This window comes from Exophiala viscosa (genome assembly GCF_022695815.1).
Source record: "Exophiala viscosa unplaced genomic scaffold EDD37scaffold_3, whole genome shotgun sequence".
Taxonomy (NCBI): Eukaryota; Fungi; Ascomycota; class Eurotiomycetes; order Chaetothyriales; family Herpotrichiellaceae; genus Exophiala; species Exophiala viscosa.
The window spans coordinates 1917721-1938336 of NW_026944355.1; the positions used below are offsets into that span (position 1 = coordinate 1917721).

The 20616-nt window shown below is 51.2% G+C and overlaps 7 protein-coding genes across 7 annotated transcripts; 3 read left to right on the forward strand and 4 right to left on the reverse strand.

Annotated features, from left to right (window-relative positions):
* The first annotated feature begins 28 nt into the window (after positions 1-28).
* EDD37DRAFT_338937 (uncharacterized protein) lies at positions 29-2694 on the forward strand. Its single transcript, XM_062811667.1, has 4 exons — positions 29-178; positions 423-719; positions 777-2425; positions 2492-2694. Exons 2-3 carry the CDS (start codon positions 477-479, stop codon positions 2391-2393), a joined length of 1860 nt encoding a protein of 619 aa, XP_062672191.1. The 5' UTR covers positions 29-178; positions 423-476; the 3' UTR covers positions 2394-2425; positions 2492-2694.
* Positions 2695-3563: 869 nt separating this feature from the next.
* Positions 3564-4006, forward strand: EDD37DRAFT_648737 (uncharacterized protein; the record flags this gene model as incomplete). The annotated part of the gene is made up of 3 exons (XM_062818056.1): positions 3564-3643; positions 3698-3856; positions 3919-4006. 3 exons carry the CDS (start codon positions 3564-3566, stop codon positions 4004-4006), a joined length of 327 nt encoding a protein of 108 aa, XP_062672192.1.
* A 260-nt stretch (positions 4007-4266) lies between these two features.
* EDD37DRAFT_648738 (uncharacterized protein) lies at positions 4267-7452 on the reverse strand (the record flags this gene model as incomplete). Its single annotated transcript, XM_062818057.1, has 2 exons — positions 4267-5929; positions 5984-7452. The coding sequence occupies 2 exons, from the start codon at positions 7450-7452 to the stop codon at positions 4267-4269; spliced, it is 3132 nt and encodes a 1043-aa protein (XP_062672193.1).
* Positions 7453-8523: 1071 nt separating this feature from the next.
* On the reverse strand, positions 8524-13060 carry EDD37DRAFT_562532 (dual-specificity tyrosine-(Y)-phosphorylation regulated kinase; the record flags this gene model as incomplete). Its single annotated transcript, XM_062813919.1, has 4 exons — positions 8524-9594; positions 9644-12644; positions 12720-12897; positions 12964-13060. 4 exons carry the CDS (start codon positions 13058-13060, stop codon positions 8524-8526), a joined length of 4347 nt encoding a protein of 1448 aa, XP_062672194.1.
* Positions 13061-14099: 1039 nt separating this feature from the next.
* EDD37DRAFT_339228 (integral peroxisomal membrane peroxin-domain-containing protein) lies at positions 14100-16279 on the forward strand. The gene is made up of 2 exons (XM_062811669.1): positions 14100-14514; positions 14565-16279. The coding sequence occupies exons 1-2, from the start codon at positions 14273-14275 to the stop codon at positions 16042-16044; spliced, it is 1722 nt and encodes a 573-aa protein (XP_062672195.1). The 5' UTR covers positions 14100-14272; the 3' UTR covers positions 16045-16279.
* Positions 16280-16474: 195 nt separating this feature from the next.
* On the reverse strand, positions 16475-17775 carry EDD37DRAFT_607880 (uncharacterized protein; the record flags this gene model as incomplete). The annotated part of the gene is made up of 2 exons (XM_062815005.1): positions 16475-16878; positions 16926-17775. The coding sequence occupies 2 exons, from the start codon at positions 17773-17775 to the stop codon at positions 16475-16477; spliced, it is 1254 nt and encodes a 417-aa protein (XP_062672196.1).
* A 1025-nt stretch (positions 17776-18800) lies between these two features.
* Positions 18801-20534, reverse strand: EDD37DRAFT_339247 (uncharacterized protein). The gene is made up of 3 exons (XM_062811670.1): positions 19893-20534; positions 19060-19842; positions 18801-19014 (listed from the first exon to the last, which is right to left on the reverse strand). Exons 1-3 carry the CDS (start codon positions 20292-20294, stop codon positions 18895-18897), a joined length of 1305 nt encoding a protein of 434 aa, XP_062672197.1. The 5' UTR covers positions 20295-20534; the 3' UTR covers positions 18801-18894.
* Between the last annotated feature and the right edge of the window lie 82 nt (positions 20535-20616).

Genomic DNA, 20616 nt, shown 5'->3' on the forward strand with positions numbered 1-20616 from the left:
CCAGCTCTTTGCCCAATTCGAGTTGTCCTCAACTTTCACACCCTGCTTCCCACCGACATTCGCATCGTCATAGTCTGGAAAGCACCTTGCTCCCACGCCTGGTATCGCAACCCTTTTTCTCAGCCCTTTATCGCATCGCCCGATATGCCTTGTCGGCAAAAGACGTGATCGTGACTATGTATAACACCCCCCGAAGCCATCCCAATCCCCATTCCTCTTTCCGACTCGAATTCCACCCTTCCCATATTGCTTCCGCTTCACTTTTGTTGTTGCTAACTTCACTTACTGACATTTCCACGGATTTTTCTGTTGCACCCTGTTTCACCATTTCACGCCCTCTTTCGAAACATCATCTCTTGAGTCAGTATTGAGTTTACCTGACAATGCTTTTGACAGGTTTCTGTGGACTGACCATTGCCTAGATTGGTTCAGCCGTTCTCAACTTGGTCCGGAGATCTTACCTTTGTCAACGAGTCATGGATCCCAATACCAACGCTCTGATCGAAGTTGTGCGCTCTTGTCGGGCAGTCTATGACCAGGACCACCAACACCTTCAACCAGCTGAGCGGGAAAAGCGTTGGTCGGCCTACTGGACCTCCATCAGCTCCGCTGCCATGGCCAATCCAGGTCCGACCCACGGTACTTCACTTCCCCAGAAACGATCTGCGTCCAGTGCAATGGTTGTTGGTACAGAGCCCGCTTCCAAACGTGCTGGCCATGTATGTACTCCTTGTGATCTTTACTTTGTGGCTTTGGTTTGACGGATCGAGAAAAAGGCTTCCATGGCGTCCTCGCCTCCTTCGGCACCCTTCCTCGAACGACATACTTCGGCACCTGCTGGTTCCACCGCCTCGAGGAAGTCTGGTCGAACTTCCGCGCACACCTCACCTTGTCTTCCGACCACGGATACGACAGGTCCTATGCTGATTCCACGCCGGCAGAGCGGTCAGCGCCGCACACCGGCCGCTGCGTCCTACCCAACAAGGTATCATGGATCCAATCTCAACTTCATCGAAGAGGTCCAGGACTTCTCGCCGTCAGACTTCCTCGCCAAGTCGTCGGTAGACTTACAGCCACAGACTTTGTCCTCGACGCCACCCACACTTGTGGAGCGTGGTGAGTTGCAAACAAAGTACATGTCTCAACTCACATCACCGTATACCCCAGCAATAGAGTCACCAGGAGTCTATACTCCCTTGACTGCTACTAGCGATGCAGGCCTCACGGTCGCATCGACAATCATGTCCGAGCCTATGACTCGGACAAACACAAATGATGTGCTCTGTGAACCGTTTGGGATGTTTCGCATGGACTCAACGTCGATGTCGAAACTCCCCCAAACGGTTGACATGCTTGAGACACATATGTCTCAAGCTCATGATGTTGATTCTGCGCAATTTTTTCCTTTTCCTTCTGTTGCAGCCGAATCTGGCTACAACAACTTTTCTCATATGTCTTTTCACGATGATGACTTTGCGTCATCGTCTTCTCTTTCCAGTTACGAGATGAAGAATTCGCCATCGTCTGGCAGCAATGCTTCATCCGTTTCTGTTTCTTCTCAGTCTCACTTGTCATCGGCTCGAGGGCTGCCACAAGAAGTGGTCCCTCGAAGTGCCAGTAACAGTGTCTCGCGACCTTTGGCGCCGAGGATGCAATGCATCAAGAACAATTTGTCGTCTGATGCTGAATTTCCTGAACCGAAGATCGTCGCCGTCAAAGCTGAAGATGGTACAGTAAAGCACAAGGCGGAGATTTCACGAGCCATTCGACAACAGCCGCCACGTAAGACGACCTTCTGTCGCTTCTGTAATGCTCAACCGCTTGGCTTTCACGGTGATCACGAACTGCGTCGACACATCGAACGTCATCATGCTCAAGTGCGACGAGTATGGATCTGCAAAGACGCCTCTGTCGACGGCAGCTTCTTGTCGAATTGTAAAGCCTGCCGCAACCGCAAGACGTACGGCGCCAACTACAATGCTGCCGCTCATCTGCGTCGAGCTCACTTCAACCCACGTAAACATCGCCGTGGTGGCCGTGGCATCAAGAGTGAAGGCCGTGGTGGTATGGGTGGAGGCAATCACCCACCTATGGAAATGCTCAAACACTGGATGTATGAAGAGCTGGAGCTGAACATCAACGGAAGAGTCGTGGTCCAGGATATCATTCCCGACGCGACCTTCGAGACTGCTGCCGTCAATGAAATGATCAATGCCCACCCCAGCAATATGACCACCAACGACTTTGATATCACGGGGGATATGGCACAACAAGTCGGCGTGCCTGGATTCGAAGTCATGCAAGAGCCAGTGTATTACGACAATATGGTCGCACAACCTGTCTTTGGGCAGACTGGCTATTTTCTCCCAGAGCAGGCTGGCTTGCAATATTGAACGACCTGATGAATGATGACTGGACATAATTTATGAAGAGGTGGATATGTTATTACCTGTTTTGGTTGTCTTGCTGTATGTGGGTGCAATAGACATACCTTGTATCTTCTTGGTTGTACACAGATGTTTCAGGGTGGTGGACACATTATGATTAGGTGATGGGTTTGGTATCAGCCTGACTAGTAGGCTTTCTTGACAACAGTGGACTCATGTCTGGGAGGATGTGTTCCTTTTGACGCTGTGTTCGAGGTGCAGAGGCCTGCTTTTGCCGGCTGCATTGTATGCTCCTTTGAGGGAGGCGTTTTGGATTTGCTGGCAACGTTTCGCGGCGATTGGGATGTATCTAAAAGTTATTGCCTTTTTCGTTGTTACTCAGGATCAACTTGCCACTGTGTGCGTAGGACTGGGTGTGTTATGCTGCCAGAGTCTAGCCTCCCGATGGCTCTGCTGCTTGCGACCGATGGCTTCGTGGCCGTACTTGGCGGAGTGGCTGAAGAGGTGCTTGTGGCAACCAATGACTCTGCAAGCGGCATCATATGAAAGCCCGTGATCGTAGTGGAAGTGCTCGACGTTGCGAGCATGATTGGTTGCGAAGGTGCTCGGTTGGCTTTGGTGGTGTGGCTGAGCGAGCGTCGGCCGGTCTTTTTGTTCAGCTGCGCCTGGACGGATTGCGCATCAAGAGCGAATGCAAGCTGGAATGTCGGCTCGGTCGTAGATGCCACTGGTGCCTTGTAGAGTCTGGACTGTATGAGGGCGATTCGCCTCCGGAATCATTTAGGAGTAGAAGGAAGGCAACCGAGATATAAGTCCAGGATGGGCAGAAAGAGGAATCTGCAATCTTCCATAATCTGATTCAAACCCGGATCTGTAACAGCAGAAAGACAATCGCATCGCTTCGTGCCGCGGGAAGTTGGAGATAAGCACCCAAAGTGTGGGTGGCACCGTGGCAATCGCACCTGAAGCAAATCATCATTCAGGCCTAAAACTCACCCGGCCCGACCAAGCGCAGTCCACCGCCTGAAACAGCTTCTCTTTCCTCTCGCTTCCTTTTTGACATCCTTCATCCGTTGACACCTCCACCTTCTTTCTCATCGATTGCGACACACACCTCATCAATCACCACTTTTCCACTCGCTTCACTTTCATCGCATCAAACACAGTCACTTCACAATGTCGAATCAAGGATATTACAACAACCAACAACAACAGGGTGGCTATTACGGGGGCGGCCCTCAATACCCTGCTCAATCGTAATGACAATGGCTTCGCGCGTTTGCGACACTCATGCTAACACAATCTCACAGGTACCCAGGCCAACAAGGAGGATACAACGGCCCTCCACAGCAAGGATATTATCAGCAAGGGCCTCCGCAGCAGTACGGACAACAGGGTGGAATGGGATACCAACAACAACCTCCTGTCGTTGTGAGGGAGAAGAGAAGTGGAGGATGCTTGCAGGCATGGTAAGAAACATTCCAACAGTCCGTCCATTACGGTTACATAAGACTAACAAGTATCTTCACAGTCTTGCCGCCCTGTGCTGCTGCTTCGTCGCCGAAGAAGGATGTGAATGCTGCGCCGACTGCTGCGAGTGCTTTGCCGACTGCTGTTAAAGATTTGATTACCACGGAACCTGCTGCTGAACCGAGGAACGGAGTGACGACGGAGAGCTGCGTGGAGAGCCGGATGCGACAAGGCATTGCTTCAGACATTCTCGTTATTATGTGACGATGGCGTTTGCCTGGGCGCATGGCAACAGTACATACAATTGATTGTATCATTTCAGACTTTACGAGGGTATGCAAGTCTTGCTTTTCCTTTCCTTGGTCTCTCTGTGTATATTGCCCACGCTATCTACACGAACATCGTCTCCTCACCGATCGTGGCTGTTTTGTCTTGTTGCAAGTGGCTTGCGCAAAAATGTCATCGTTTGGCCAATTGCTAGGCCCTGATTTTTGGTACGTTGACTTGCCCGTCTCGACCCCCCAGCAGCTCGAAAGGCTCTGAGTAGCTCTTCCACTCCTTTGTGGCCTTGCTCCATTGCGTGTGACATTGGCATCCGACAGTCAATATCCTTCGACCAAGGGTCGGCGCCATCCTGCTCGAGGAGAATTGCAACCACCTTTTCATGGCCAGAAACCGCCGCCCATGACAACGGCGTTCTCGAATATTGGCGGTCTCTCTGGTCCATGCCTGCTGCGCCACGAGCGAGCAACAGGCTGCAGACACCTCCATGCCCGTTCTTTGCGGCACTCGCGAGTGGCGTCATGCCAGACTTGTCCGCAGCATCTATGCAGGCACCGTCCAGTCCCAAAAGCAGTTTGACGACACCTTCATGACCCGCCGCGGCCGCATGATGGAGCACCGTCCAGTCATACCAGTCTCTATGCGCAATTACCTTGGCATCGTATTTGACGTGGTCCAACAGGAGGCGTACAGTCGACTCGTGACCATATCTCGCAGCTTGAATCAACGGCGTCCACCCTTTCGCATTTGGTAAACCTGCGTCGGCGCCCGCCAGCAATAGTGGCCTTGCCACGGCGTCTTGACCAGAACACGCAGCGAAGGACAACGCGGGATTTCCATCGGAGTCCTGGAGGTTGACATCGACCTCGTTCATGTTAAGCAACGCCTCAACCAAATCTACTCGCTCCCTTGATACAGCCCAGCACAACCGCGGAACCGGTTTTAGACCACCTTCATGGTCGAGAGTCAATTCCCACGGTGGCTTTGAGATACTCACCTGGTCCCTAACCAGGCGATGGAAGAGTTCGTATGTTTCCGTGTTCGTAGCATGTCGGAAGCCTTCAATGTGATCTAGCCAAAACCATGCTGCATAGTCGAGAAAAGCGTACTCGTACCGAAACGGTGTTGACGAACTTGTTGGCGTTATGTGTAGGTCGACCCAAGAGTCTCGTTGCGAGAGCCCTTTAACCTTGGAAAAGGCCCACGCCAGGTTCTGCACAGTTGTAGAGTAGGAATTTCGAGCTATGGTGTTGGAGATATTCGTCACCACCAATGGTTTACGCGTCTGTACTTTGAAAATCTGTGTTTCGAAGACATTGAGGTTCAGGTAGGTTACACAAATGTCTCCAAGATACGAGTCAGCCTGCGAAGAGTCAATGCGCAGGAGGCCAGCCCGTCCCTGAGCGTGGGATAGCAGGTGTTGTTTCACGCTGTGATGGGCAAAATGTACAGTACCCTCGCCTTCGGCGACAATGACCAGACTGCCGCATAGGCGAGGAATGGCCCCTTCGATATCGTTGATCAAGCTATCCGCTGGCCAGATCGTTTTACCAGGATCTATACTCAGCGCCTCGCGAAACTCCTCTAGTTTCAATGGGCGCCGTGCTGTAGAAAGGATTTTGAGCAACCCTTCTCGAAGGACTGCACCCCTCTTACCGCGCTGCAACTTCCCGAGGATGCGGTCATATGTTTCTGGTAGGTCCTTTGGTAATAGACCAAGGGCTTCCATGATCCCTCGGTCTGTTTCTTCGGAGCATATCGATTCAAGTTGAAAAGCGACCCAGAGAAACCTGAAGGCGTGTTCAGTAGGTCTTGGAGGCAGGATGGGGGACAGATATGCTTACATTCCTTGACTGCCCTGGACTAAAGCATCGCGCATTTTTGGAATGATACTTCTGTCTCCCACTCGCAGGACACCATTCGCAACGCGCCTCTCCAACTCGGTCTTGATGTACCCCTCAAGTTCAGTGTTATTCAACATTGATACGGTGTATCTGGGCTCCAAGTCTGGGGAAAGCCTTTGGTACGTATCTGGGCGACACGAGCAGAAAACGTGAATTCTGCGATCAAATGTGAGCAGTTCTTTGAGATACACAAGGAGAGACTCGGGGGTGTCACATTCGTCTAGTTCATCGATGACGACGAAGTATTCCTGAGTACCAGGAGGCAGCAACTTTCGCATAATTTCCATAATCTGGTCCGAGTCAAGGGAAAACCAGTCCACTTCCAAGTTTGCAAAGGCTTTTGGTGGTGCTGAAAGAAGCAGCTGTCGTGCGATACTGCCGACAATGGTCCGAACATTGAGCGACCTTGCCTCATCGTACCTGCAGAAGTGGTAACTGGCTATAGCAGACGGTCTTTGACTCGATGCCATGCGGAGAATGTTCCGTACCAGATTGGCTGTGAGAACAGTCTTTCCCGAACCCAGTTTACCAATACACCAGATAATGCTCGAAGCGGGTTCAGTCCATTTCATGTACTCTGTGGTGTGAAGTATCCAGCTGCTCTGACCACGACCAAGAGCTTGAAGGAATGCTGGTTTATAGTCGTACTGAGAACAGGCTTCGAGAAAGCGGCGTTTTGCTTTTTCGCTCTTGTTCTTGCGATTCTCCGCAAGATATTTGCGATGAAAGCTCTCGTTCTTCGTGTTGACGAGCTGTTGCTCCTTAATGCCTGCCAGACGTACCTCATCTCGAATGGCTTTGCCGTGGCGCGTGAGTTCGTTTTCGTATTGCCCAAATCCGGTCTGGAAAGGGTCAAAAATAGTGGCTGACAGCTGTGCAACCAAGGACTTCGTGATGAAATTGACTGCATCCTGGCAGAGCCTTACTACAACGGTGAAGTAACCGCATAGGGCAAGCTGCAACTTGGCCGAAGTGGAATATAGAAGACCATATTCCTGAAAGCGTGGACAGCTTCTGCCGACGTGCATGAGAAGGTCGGATAGCTTGTCGAAATAGGAGGACGAATTTTGCATAACTAACAAGGTCGTTTTGATGGCACCCCATAGGAGACCGGCCAGCTTAGATTGAGATCCTCCTACCACCGTATCAATCACACCCGAGAATTGGTGTACCGCTTCGAGGATCGTATTGAGGCGTGGTCCAACGCCTTTACAACGACGTTGCTCATTTTCCTTGTCAAGTCTTTCCGTGAAGCTCAAGACATCCTCGAGAGTAGGTTGACTCTGGCGGCGCTCCTTCTCGAATACGACCTTGCAGTTTTTGTCCAGATGGGCTTCGAAGTCGTCCAGGGCTTTGGAAAGGCGGTTCTTGGGACTCGAAGAGGCAGCCTGACGTAAGACAAGTGCCATGCTTCATCAACAGTAGTCGCCAGTTGTGACGGCGGACTTCAGCAAAACGACAAGGTTTCCCGTGGAGCAATGAGCAAACCTTAGCAGTAGCAAGAGCACTCCGTCGCATTCGATGAAGTTTTACGAAAGAAGTACGCCATGTTAACATGCTGCTATAGTATGTAACGGGCAGGCAGACAGCAAGGCTCAGTTGTGGTGGCAATGCTAAGTCGCTAAGCGCCGAAGTCGAATGAGAGCTGACCTGGGAAGCGCCCTTTCCCGGCTAAGCGACGGAGAGACGGGAGACATGGCCACGCCAACCAGGGGAGCGCTCGACATTGGCGATACGTTAGGCTCTAGCTGTGGATAACAATTGGAGGTCGAAGCGGTGTCTGTTCCAGCCTTGCAGAGGTCGTTACACAGCCGGGCCTATGATCGTCTCCGAGTCTCGTGGTGATTCAGGAAGGAATGGCTTGGACGTGCGGAAGGCATCTTCACGCGCACCTACCTGATGATCCGCTGATAAATCCTGGAAGGCAGTAACCAGGGTACCGGAAACCGCCTTGCGCAAAGACTGGAGTCCTGCTGTGCAATTTGATTGAAATTCTTAGAGGCAATAACGGATGCATCGACAATTGCTGCCAAGCCGGTCGAAGCTTACCTACCTACCTAGGTACCGTAGGTACTTGACCTCATCAATTTCGGGGAGGCCAGGCTAGTGAGGCTTAGAATATATGACAATGAAATGTAGTGCCTCGGTGAACATTCAGTTGGAACGTTGCAACCTAGGTATCATCTGCTCGTGCACCGCCTGAGTTGACCAACCGTTCCTTGAAGTTTGTCCTTCCATAGGATTCAAAGAGCCATGGGGTATATACTGTAGTGTCACACTCGGCAAGTCCTTCGACAACATTTCAAGCAAGTCATGATGACCTATTTGTTTGTTTCAGTCTGTTCAATCCTGCTGGGTCGACAAGTATCCTCCTGGCCAATGATAACGACTTAAACTCCGCTGTTGCTATGCTGATCTTTATATGTTCATTAATGATGAGAAATTCGTTTCCTCCAAGAAGAAGCCTCGGCATCAACCCCCTACTTGATCAGGCTTGCAGCTGCAGCAGCAGTTGCCAAGTCAGATCTCCCACTCAAGCTCCTTTGACCTGCCGTCAACCTCGTAAGATTGGGGTTCGATTGTGAAGCCGTCATTGCTGCATGGGAAGCTCGTTTGGCGTGTGATTGTGCCACGGTTGATTGACGTCTTGCTCCAGGTTTGCTTGGGGAGGTTTCTTGTCGATTTATAATAGGAGCCTTCAAAGCGGTGGGAGGTTGTGGCAAGGGTCTAGCACCACCAGCGCCAGTCACAGAATTGACTCTCTTCATGGGGGAGTTCGCCACTGAAAGGTTCCTTCTTGTGGCGCTCGTGATTTTGACTCCGGTGATGAATTCGTGCTTGCTCGCCTCGAGAGGACCCATTCGTCGAGCGGGGTCCCATCTCAGACATTTGGCGATAAAGTCAAGGAATGCTTCATCATCACATTTGAGGACTTGTCGCAGATCTTTGGAGCTAGGCCGTCTCCTTCTCCCCTTGGATGAAACTGTCAGGCGAGGCTTTCCCATTGAGTCGAAAAAAAGCTTCTTTCGACTACTCTTTTCAATCAGATGCTTTTCTGGAGGACCAAAAACTTCCATGATGCACGCCAATTGCTCTTGCTCATTCTCACCCGGGAATATCGGATACCCGGTGAACAGTTCGGCCAATATGCATCCAATACTCCACATGTCAATTGGCATACCATAAGACATGCCCAGGATGACTTCGGGTGACCGGTAAAATCGAGACTGAATGTAGGTGTACACTTTTTCATTTTCAAAACAACTCGAACCGAAATCGATAACCTTGATTTCGGAGTGAACAGGATGAGCAAGCAGAATATTTTCTGGCTTGAGATCGCAATGAATAACTTTATGTTGTTGCAGAAGCGTCAAAGTCTGGAGTAATTGCTTCGTGAATCGTCGTATCAGCTTCAAAGAGAAGCCTCGGAAATCGTGAGCTTTGATGAATTCGTAAAGGTTCATGCCTAGAAGATCGGTGGATATACAGAGGTGACCTCGGAAGTAGAAGCTTTGGTCGAAGCTGATGACGCTGTGCTTCCTGTGGGGGTCCTTAATTGATGTGAGCACACTTTTGTTACTCGAGAATGTCTTGACTTACCCATTCCTTCAATTTCTGAAGGATGTTGACCTCCACAAGGGCTTGTTGGTGAAACCTCTTCTTGTTGCGAATAATCTTCACAGCGACAAGCATACCAGTCTTGTGATCCACACAGCGCACAACTTGACCAAAACTGCCCTTTCCAAGCACGTCGACAACTTCATATCGATATGCAAGATGATCTCCTTCAATAATGTTGTAGTCCCCTCGTTCGTCATCATAGCCAAAATTGGAAGCTGCGGAGTTCAAGTCTCCCACAATCTTTCTGCCGCTCAACGAGCCGGTGAAATAGATGTCGGGGTAGTCGACAATCTCACCACGTTCAAAGAGGTTCAAGTTGAATATACGGCTGGCTGTCTCGTGCGACATGCGCTTGACAGGCTTGGCCCTCGCATTGAGGGCGTCAAGTTCACGTGCAGCAGATTCAAAGTCTTTTCTTTTGGCTGCCAACTTCTTCATCTCTTCTTCCGCAAGCATGTCATCACGGTCCAAGGCAGATTCTTGTTGCTTGTGCAGAGGTGTGTTTGTCGAGAGAAGACTGGGGGTACTCGCAGACAGAGAGCCGGATTTGTTTGCATGTTGCATCAGGCCTCTGGCTGCTTCCACAGACGGTCGGTTGTTGGAGAATTGTGAGAATGTGCTATCGAAGCTCTCTTGTCGTTCCGGTACACTCTTCATACTACCAGAAGACGCCTGTCTCCTGGACCTAAGGTATGACGGTTTTTGAGGACTTGAATTTCCAATCTGAGTACTCGTCCAGCTTGCCGAGGCAGGCAATTTCGGCGGAGGCATATTGTCATATTTGGCTAGATCATTCTCTTGAGGAGCTTGTTCTGCCATTTTCGGTTCACTCCGTTTGCGGCTCAATTTTCGTCTGAGTGATGAAGTCGAGAATGTAGATGGGACTTCGGATGGTTTCTCGGGGCTCGGTGCAGCCTCGACCTTTTGACTCATAGAGAAGCTCGGAGCTCTCGGGCCATTGGGTTTCGCTTGACTCGGATTCCGACTTAACTCAGTGATGAAGTTGGGTCTCATGAAGTTCCCAAACTCCTCATTGTTCTTGGGCAAGGATGAGGATACAAAGGGAGATATATTGCGATGGTTAGCCTGATCACCACCAAATGCGAAGGGAGGCAAAGCCGGACTGATATCGCTAGGAGCGCGGGCGTCAGCCGTTCGGAGAGCATGATGTGAAGTGCTACTTCGCAGTACCAGAGTTTGCTCGGTAGGCTGGTGTCCCTTGGAGAAGAAAGTCGCCTTGGAAGCGGTCATCGGGGTGCTCGGAGTTTTCATGATGGCGCGATCTCCAGGCGGCGTGGTGGTTCCTTCGCCTGTCTCAGGTTTGGCATTGAGCGACCTGATCTTTGCAGCTGTGGGTGTACTCAGCGGCAATAAGGTCAACGGCGGAAGTCGTAAATTCTGCACAGGCTTTGGTTTGGCTTTGGCTTGTGGCTTCGGTTTGAGTTCCATCTCGGCCTGTAAAGGCACACCAGACATATGTGACGATGAACTAGGTGCTCGAGGCGTTTCCAATGCTTTCATGGCGTCAGCTAAGCCAGAGACTATCGGGCTTGCAGATATCGGTCCGTCAAATGGTGGCAACCCCGAAGACCTGGCCGAGAAGAAAGGTTGTTCTTGCTCGCTTCCAGGAGATTCATACGCCTTGGGTATAGCTGGGACCGGTGGTACCTCGAGTTCATACGTACTTGTAGACGTGTCCAGTCGAGGCTTTGGTGTTGGTAACCTGGACGAATTCAATGCTTGAGAGAGGCGTGCCACATTGTTAATTGTGTTTCGGATCGAACTGTAGCTAGTGTTGGACGACAATGATTGACCTGAGCTGTACGACTTGCGGTTCGGATCTGGTGTCGTCCTTGATGAAGATGGTGTTAGGCTTTTGCGACTAGGATAGCTGGGCGACTGCAGGTCAGATGAGGGTATTTGCGGGACTGGTTCAGGTTGAGGAGTTGGCGGTGCTTGAGATATCCGGCTTTGAGGTATAGGTGGTGCTGGAGGAACGATAGACATTCTTTTCATGCGTCGAGCATCCGTCGGGCTTACGGTTCGGGCACCTAGCCCCGTTGCATGGTGGGGTTTGACTGACATTCGACGCGCAAGATCACCGTTGCCTCCAGGCGTCGTTGTCCTCCCGGGTGTGCCACTTCTTCTAGTCGGAGTTTGATGAGCGCTTGATGTGGCCGATTTCGAATGATCCGGCGTCCTAGACGGCGTAAGCAGGTCTTTTGACGCCTGTCGCTTTGGTGCCAAAGAGGCTCTGCTGGCTCTTGCTCTTGTAGTTTTTGTCTCCTCCGAACTACTCTCTTCGGCCCGGTGATTGACATGCCTCAGCGTCAGACTCTTTGTACTTTCTGCACTTGATTTCCTTCCGCCAATGCTCGGTCGTTGTTTTGTTGCCGTCTTTTCTGCTGCTTCTGGGGCAATGAACGTACCCGGACCGACTGACTTTCTGGGCGCCTTGCCAGTAGTGTTTGGGTTGTTGAAAGAATTAGGAGGGAAGTGGCTCTGTCGTCTACCTCGGAGGATGGATGTGGTAGTTGCAGTCATTGGATCGGACTGTAAGGACTTTCTTGAGGTCGTGGAGGCTGTCGAACCTTTGCGCGCGAGAGGCGTTACCCCAGACCCTTTGCGTGTTGGTATAGGGATCGCTGGTTGCGATATGGGCTTCTTCTGCACGGTTGCGGAGGTTCCGTTGGGGTCAGCACCTTTCACAGATGCACCTCGACCAGGGAGAGGGAAATTGTTCAGGTTAGGGTCTGTGCCAACTATTGTATCTTGAAAGTCGTCGAAGTTGAACGTCGGTTCGAGGAAATTGCCAAAGTCCAGTGACGCATTTCCATGGTCCTGCGCTGACGGATTGACCTGTATGGATGCAAAGCTGAATCTGGAGATGTCGTTGATGGATAGTTCGGGCTCTTGGGATGCATCGGTGGAGGTTCCACGGACAGAATTGAACTGAGGGTTCATCGAGTTGCTTATTGACCTAAATCATGACGAGGCAGGAGTTAGTCAGAGGTCGTGGTGATGTTTTGGAAATTGCGGACGGGCCAACACCAACCTTTTCCCAGTACCGTGGTCCAGAGGTCGCGGACCTACGGGAGCTTTGGCACTCGGGATCGACGACTGCCTTCTCCGGGAACTGAAGGTCGAAGCTGTGGCATTTTCAACGGCGTCGCGTCTGGAGGCTGCAATTGTGGAGGCAGTCAACGCTAGATTCCTGGCCGGGGCATTATCTCCTACAAGAGGGGAGGGTGTCAGTCGAGATTGATGTGCTGCAGGCATCCTTTGCATGAAGTTCGTACCACCATTCCCCAAGTCAGTGGCCCTGACAGAATCTGTGTATCTGGACTGGTCTGCAGGGTTTGTGAACGTGGAAGGTGCATGTTGTCGATAAGGCATCGTTGTGACCGCAATTCCAAGCCTGACAGTGCCTGCGCTATGTGTTTCCCCAACTCTTTCGCATACAGCGACGCTGCGTCGGCATTGAACACCGTTAGAGGTGCTCAATCAAGCCATTTCGAATGTTGTAGAGTTGGGTTGGTTGAAGGTCAGACGGCCTTCGTCGCGGCCATGCAGCTACCAGGTTCGGGGTACAGTAAGGATTGACCAGTCGACTGTGGCTAGGGGAGGGAACAGCAGCGTCGACGCGTATATTGGAATGTCGTCAAGGATGCATCCGGGTGCTCCGGTTGATGATCTGCCCTGGTGCACTGATCCAAAGACACCTCGTGTCAATGACAGAGATACTGTGGAGGAATAAGTTGTGTATACAGTAGGGTGAAGAGTGATTTGTTGCGGTGACAATAATCTACAATTCCTGGTGATTGGCGTGGGAGTTCAGATTTCTGGGCCTACGCTTGACAGGGGTAAAAGGGTGCCCCCCGGGAGACCGTTAATGTACCTACCTGCAAGGACTCGACACTGGCGCTGATTTACGGGGAATCAATATTGCAAAAGACCAGGCGTGCATTAGACACCACACTTGAACCATACGATCTACTGCCGCGCAAAAGAGGCCTTTCTTATTCGGGTTTCGCTGGTGATGGTTAGGAGTGATCTTGCTTGGTGATTCGTCCACCACCTGTCCACACTGCCAAAGTGGTTGCTGAGACGGAGTATTTCGATTGCAGTCTCTGGTTAATCTCGTCTTCACGTTAGTCCCTCGGGTAATTAACAAGATGTGCATGGAAACAAGTTACACAATCCAAGTAGCGAGGATGTCGTCTTGATATGCGAGTTTCAGGAGTGATGAGATGCATTGACTTTTGTCCGCAAGCATCAATACGCATCACATCCCCCAGATCATGATGCCACAATCCATGGACGGTGGATAATTTAGACACGGGAGGGATCGATGGAAGGCTTGAAGCCATCTCCACAATCTCAGTCCAGTTCTTTCAACCCCTGAATCCTGTCTTTCTCGAGGAAAAGCGCCACATGTGTAACGCCACGGATCTCCTCATCACGTGGCTAGTGTCACATGTGGCGCTCACATGCCAACGACGACATGCCTAGGCAACTCATGAATATCCTTCGCATCATCCATGTACAACATTGACATCGCTTTATTCAACAATGACGATCATCTAGCATCTTAACAATCCTCGCAGAATGGACGAATTCACAGCAGACGCTTTTGCTAATCGGGAAGAACCCATTCCCTACGTGGCCGTTCCTCAAAATGAGGGCGAACCTTCATCTCCCGACTCGGAGCGCCGGCGGGACAAAATGAAGAGATATCTGTCCGCAACGAACATGAAGAACAAAGCCCAAGGTATTGTAGCTTCTCAACTCGACGAAAACCGTATAAAACCCGGTAATTCGATGTCCCTACAAGACCGAGTCTTTTCCAAGCAAGCATCACTACTTATCCCTTCGATATCAATCAACTAACCCGTCACAGGATTCTCCAACAAGTCATCCCCGCCGATGAAGACGATGACTACGAAACCACTCCAACATCACCAGCGGAAAAACGTTCATCAGCTTACGTTTCCCGTCCAGCCTTCAGTCTTCCCCTGATGACCAACAACTTCCGCCGCTTCAACGCCCGCATCGGGATTGTCTTCGTCTTCCAAAATCAACTAATCCGCCTCTTCACCTGGCGTGTACCAACGCATACCCTTTCTTTCCTGGCCACTTACACATTCGTCTGTCTGGACCCTTATCTTCTTGTCGTCCTCCCACTCGCCGTGGCATTACTCTCTATCATGGTTCCAGCATTCACTTCCCGTCATCCCCCACCACCACGCCACTCCGCCCTGTCCAGCACTACGCCCTACGACCACCAAGCATATACCGGCCCAGCCATAGCGCCCGCCCGCACCATCAAACCCGTGAGCGAGACCTCCAAAGACTTCTTCCGTAATATGCGCGACCTGCAGAACAGCATGGCCGACTTCAGCAACGGCCATGACCTAATGGTCACCACCGTCGCCCCTGCCACAAATTTCAGCAACGAAACATTCTCCTCCCAGCTATTCTTGTACCTCACCATCCTGACCACTCTATCCTTCATCACCGCACACCTCCTCCCATGGCGCCTGATCTCCCTACTTACAGGCTGGTCGCTCGTCGTGTCCAACCATCCGACCGCGCAATCGTGGCTCGCGAAAATGCAAAAGCGCGCAGAGAAGCAAGCACAGCTTACCTTGAACGACCCAACCCTCAAGCATCAAGCATATATCCAGGGCATCCCTCTCCCTGCCACCCCAGCCAGGATGCAGTCGGCGCTGACATCTCTTTCGGAGATCACCCTCTCCTCCACCCCAGAAACCCGCGAAGTCGAAATCTTCGAACTCCAGCACCGTCCCCTCCAATCCATGACCAGCAAATCCAGCGCCGCCGCAGAATGGCAACCCCACGTCTTTACCTCAGCGCCCTACGATCCTCTCTCGCCATCTCGTATCGCAGGCGACCGCCCCCATGGGACACGTTTCTTCGAGGACGTCGCCCCGCCCGAGGGATGGGAATGGGCCTCGAAGAAATGGGAACTCGATCTCGAAGCCGGCGAGTGGGTCAACGACCGCCTCGTCGTGGGCGTCGAGTACGATATTCTGCAGCACGACGATGATCCCAATATCGCTACAAACCGTCGCGACAGTATCAACGCCGATTTCGGTGGCTGGGTCTGGGATTTACCGCCAGTCCCGGGCAGTGGTGCGAACCGCGAGGATGACCTATGGCTTGCGTATGGCGAGTATGATGTGCCCTCAACGAGTCATATGAAGGAGGACGGTGAGCGGCGGAAGAAGAACGCCGAGAAGCGAATCAAGGATTGGGAGGAGGGGACTATCGTGGATAACAAGGGCCGGACGGGCGAATGGAGGCGCAGACGGTGGGTGAGGCTGGTCAAAAGGAAGCCTGTCGATACCACAACGTAAGATGAAGATATGTTATGTCTTGAATTTGAGCGAAAGGGATTCTTTGGTCTTTCTTGCACTCAACAGCGAATACTGCTTCTCCCTGATGTACACAGCGATTCATTCGTACTCTGGTTGATGCAGCCCATATTTTGTTACTGTATGCATGTCCCACTGCGATGACCGCTATTTAATACCATGATAAGTGAATGTATGCCAGCGTGCCATCCAAACCCCATCGATTCTTCACCCATATGAAGGAAATCTTGCGGACCATAGATTAAGCATCACTCTGCGATCCAGCTTCCACGTCATATAGCACTTTCATTCATTGTCATCAGTGTAGCTCCCAGCTCGATTTCATCAGTGATTGTGTCGTGCACCATATTCAATCGTTCGAGTTTCTTGGGTTGCGACAAAGGACACCTTGTTTCCCTCAGTCGGCAGGCCTTCACACCTCCTTGACCGAACTCTCCTGTCCATGTTCCTTTATGTCACCGAGCAGGATCGCCTCACTTCCTCCACTGGGGACCGTAGGGATGTGGCGTCTCATTGTGCAGATTGGCTTGCTTGGAGTCTCGATCGCTGTTTCTTCAACGACGGACGAATCGGGCTCGGAGCCGGAAATCGTGATTGAACCCGTAGTCATGGTTGCAGACTTGTGAAAGTAGGCTTTGGTAGGACTGGCCGAGGACTTCGGTTCTTCGGCTCCCTTTTGATTCTCGACGTCGTATGTATGGACCGTCATGAAGAGCGATCCCAATGGCAGTATCAAATAGACCGAAGGCAGGAGTATGGTTTCCGGCAGTGCAGACGCGTTCTGTGAGTAGGCAATCTCGAGGATGCAAAAGATGACTAGTCAAAATCAGCATAAAAACATCTTGCGTTTGGGACGAGCTTACAAGGTACGATGAAGGATTGAGCACCTAAAAGACCCACAAGGTTGAGGGCCGAGGAGAACGCGTTGTTGGTCTTGATAACTGAGGATGGTCGTCTCCAGACAATGTCCAACACCGAGCAGATTGACACAAGGGAAAAGCTGCCGATGCTGATTGCATAGGTGACCAGGTAGATGGTTTTCATCTTCAGCATCTCATGGTCCACAGCGCCAGTTGGGTCCATCTTGATGACCATGATCTGGTGGATCCAGTATGACATGCTGCAGACCAGAGCTGCCACAGCAGTGAGGGCGAGGTAAGTGAGGATGATTCTATAGATGATGTTGAATCGCACTTTCACTCCGCTCAGGAGACCCTTTGCCTGAAGCCAGAGACAGGTTGTAGCAAAAATGAAGGCCAACCAGTTTGCGACCTTGGCAATGGTGTAAATAGCAATGTATTGAGTTGTCCACACACTTGAGGCCACATCAGTAGTCAGGACGACATAAGATGAATTGGTGGAGAGACCTGGCGTGACTACCGCGATGATGTCCAGCATGAGGTAGAGGAGCATGAAGACCAAGCCGAGAAGAAGGAATGTGTGGAACGGAGTTGTTCTCTTGCGTCCGGGAGTGAGGGCAAGCAGGTAGATGAACGTGGCCCAGATGAGACCGGTTGCGACACCTTCACTGACGGCGTAATTGGCGATGATATGACTGAAGTCGTCGATGTACCTCCAGCTGACCTCGTTGATTGCACCTGTGCTATAGGTTGGAACTTCGAACGGGGTGTCGTAGTACTCGCCTCCGACACCAGCGGTTGGAAAGACAGTCGGTGCAGCTGACGACATTGTGGGAGACACATTTGCGGCCATTCTGGCGGTCAGAAGGCGTTTGACGAGGTCAAGCAAGCGAACGTAGTAGGGAGGTCGATGCAGACAATGTCGTCGTCCGCGAAGTGGTGGAGATAAAGAACGAGAAGGTAGGTCAAGAAGGTCGTGGGTGTGAAAGAAAGACCGTGACAGGTCGAGTGAATTGAAAGTGAAGTGAATGCAGGTCAAGACAAAAGCACACGAATGAAGATGCAGAGACAGAATCAGTAGCAGAAACCCTTCACTGCGTTACGGGAGGGAGTTGTCCAACATCGTCTTCAATTTGTTACCAATGAAGAGGACATTCATTTGCTTCATCGACATCTCTCCGGCTCGCACCTTGTAGTGGTCTTCTCAGAGATCATGCGCAGTTCGACGGGCGTACCCGCACGGCTCAAACTGCGAGCCAGTTGTTACCTGCACAGTGGTTGTGCCACAAGTTGCACGTCTTGTTTCAATTCATTCAAGCAGGCATCGAGGAGATGGCGAGCAAGTTGCAATATCAGAGACAGTGAGAACAATACTAACAGCTTGATATTGTGTTCTAGGTTTCACAAGCCTAATATCATCTCGCTCAGTCGCGTGCATGAGCAGACAGCAAATCAGAGCTAAGTATGTTCCCTTGAGTGTGAGGGCATGACGAAGGCAAGTGGTGTACTCAGTCTGAATAAATGGATGAAGTGACGTTGGAAAAGGGGTAGAGAAAGAATTTGAGCTTCCAATTACATATGTGCTTTCTGTTCCACCGTACATCCTCAACGTCAGGGAAAGAACGTCGGTCTTGTTGGAAAGCACCGTACATGATATCTGGTTCTGGTAAAGTCATATTGGTCAGGCCGGTGCAATGTCGACACGGAAATATGAGCTGAGTCGCCATCAACCTCTCCCGTCTCCACCTACAACTCCGTTCGTTCGCTGCTTCAGAGACCCCCATGCTAAGGAGCGCTACATGACTAGGCAGCCTGTATTCTTCAAGGTTTGTCTCCCAACATGCGTCCCGTTCATACCGTGTACAATTCGTGCAAGAAGCCTGCGAGACGACACCCGCGCATCAAGTGCTTCACAACCAGCCATTCTTCCAGGAGGCCTTGACCTCGTTCATTTAACCTCACCATTAGATTCCTAAATCACCGTGACTTCAAAGCTTTCTGCATCTTCGACAAGCTCAAACTCTGTTGGCACTTTGTCAAGAAGGTCGTCCCACGATGTTTTGCGTAGCTTCTCACAGTCCAAGACTACACTCTGTCTCATTGTTAGTCGATCCTGTGAGAAGCTGGAAACACTTACCCTGCCCTGAATGTTTTTGCCGCTGATGTTTAGTACTTCGCCGACGCTTGAGCACATCAAATCCTTTCCCACGGGTACCATATGGACAGCGAATCGCACGATCATCTTTGTTCCATGCCAAAATGTCTGCATAGAACCGCCGCTTGAGGAACACCAGATAGCTTTCTTCAACTTAGGGTGTGACTCCGCAAGGCAAGCAACTGTGTGCAACAGAGATCGTCGTTCTTGAGACCAGGATGAACGCTGACCGCTGGTTGGTGGGTCCACATAGTACGACTCGTACTTGATGCTGAGCTCGGCCTCCTCAACTCCCATGAGTGTGTTGCTCATGAAGTCGACAAATCCCTGAAGGTTGTTTGCAGGGTCCTGCTTGACAGGCTCGGGGACGCCGAAAGAGACCTTCTTGATCATGGCGGTATTCGCTCCTCCTATGCCATAGTCTGAGTCGTTGACGAAACAGTGTTGGAAGCCTCGCACATTGAAGCTCACAAACCGATTTTCCCCGTACAGGTGTGGGACCGCCTCCTGGTATATCTTGCGACAAACATACAAGAGGGCCACGGGGTTTCTTCTTCCTAATGCCAGTCCCACAGAGAGCCCTTTCCGGAGTGGGCCATATCCGCGGTTGTAATCTTCATCTGCTCCGGCAAGCATTAGGAAAGAAACTCGGACATCACCCCATAGCTTTGTCATTGCATACTGCCATATCGGTCGTCTCACTTCGATCGGGAGGCTGAGTAGCTGTAAATCAGGATTCTCGGACGGTCCAGAGATTTCAGCTGGCTTTGTGCAGTTGTGAGCATTCGCTGGGTAGATAGTAAGGATGAACTTACATGGCGGTTCAAGGACAAAACTCGCTCATAGCTAAGATTGCTCTCGGGATTGTCGACTGTCTCGACCACTTCGTCACGCGAGCTCCCGACAGATGATGACACATCGTCTCCTCCATCACGAATGGATGCATCATGGGAAGCGGCAGAGTTCCAGCTGTACTCGGAGTTGTTGTAGTCGCCCTCTTCGGATACACTGTCAACGTCCGCTACACTGTTGTCCTCCGGCACATCATGGAAAGCTTGATGATCATCGACCCCATCATATTCTGCGTCCCAAGAACTGCTCCATTGGTGTTCGACCGTAGAGTTGTCAGACATGTTGAAGACCTCTGAATGCTGCTGTCTATGGCGAATTTCGAAAGTACTCTGCTGATGGGCGGGAGCAAGAATCCACGGAGGCATTCGGTATATACATATTTAAGACTGTTGTTTGGATTGACCGTGTCACGGCGACTTGAGCCACTGCCTACGTGCAGTCACTGCGTGTCGTGAATAAGTAATTACTGCCTCATATCAGGACAGTGAAGGCATCTTCAGTCGTGGCATCGTGACTTCCAGAAGCAGCACACACAGTGAATACTTGTGGTGACAGAGTATACCTGTGGGAAATCTATAAGTCGTCTCATTTTCGACCCCTGGGGAGCGGTAGGTTTTTGTGCCAACCACTCCTTTGTTCACTGTACCGATAATGCGTGGCACCTTTCAAGAAAGCAAACAGTTGTCT

Excerpts from the sequence above, each read along its gene's own strand:
- EDD37DRAFT_338937 (XM_062811667.1), top strand. The coding sequence starts at position 477 with ATGGATCCCAATACCAACGCTCTGATCGAAGTTGTGCGCTCTTGTCGG. Across the intron at positions 720-776 it reads CTTCCAAACGTGCTGGCCAT|GCTTCCATGGCGTCCTCGCC; the intron begins GTATGTACTCCT and ends ATCGAGAAAAAG.
- EDD37DRAFT_339228 (XM_062811669.1), top strand. The coding sequence starts at position 14,273 with ATGGACGAATTCACAGCAGACGCTTTTGCTAATCGGGAAGAACCCATT. Across the intron at positions 14,515-14,564 it reads CAAGACCGAGTCTTTTCCAA|GATTCTCCAACAAGTCATCC; the intron begins GCAAGCATCACT and ends AACCCGTCACAG.
- EDD37DRAFT_339247 (XM_062811670.1), bottom strand. The coding sequence starts at position 20,294 with ATGCCTCCGTGGATTCTTGCTCCCGCCCATCAGCAGAGTACTTTCGAA. Across the intron at positions 19,843-19,892 it reads TTTTGTCCTTGAACCGCCAT|CCAGCTGAAATCTCTGGACC; the intron begins GTAAGTTCATCC and ends AACTGCACAAAG. Across the intron at positions 19,015-19,059 it reads GCAAAAACATTCAGGGCAGG|AGTGTAGTCTTGGACTGTGA; the intron begins GTAAGTGTTTCC and ends ACAATGAGACAG.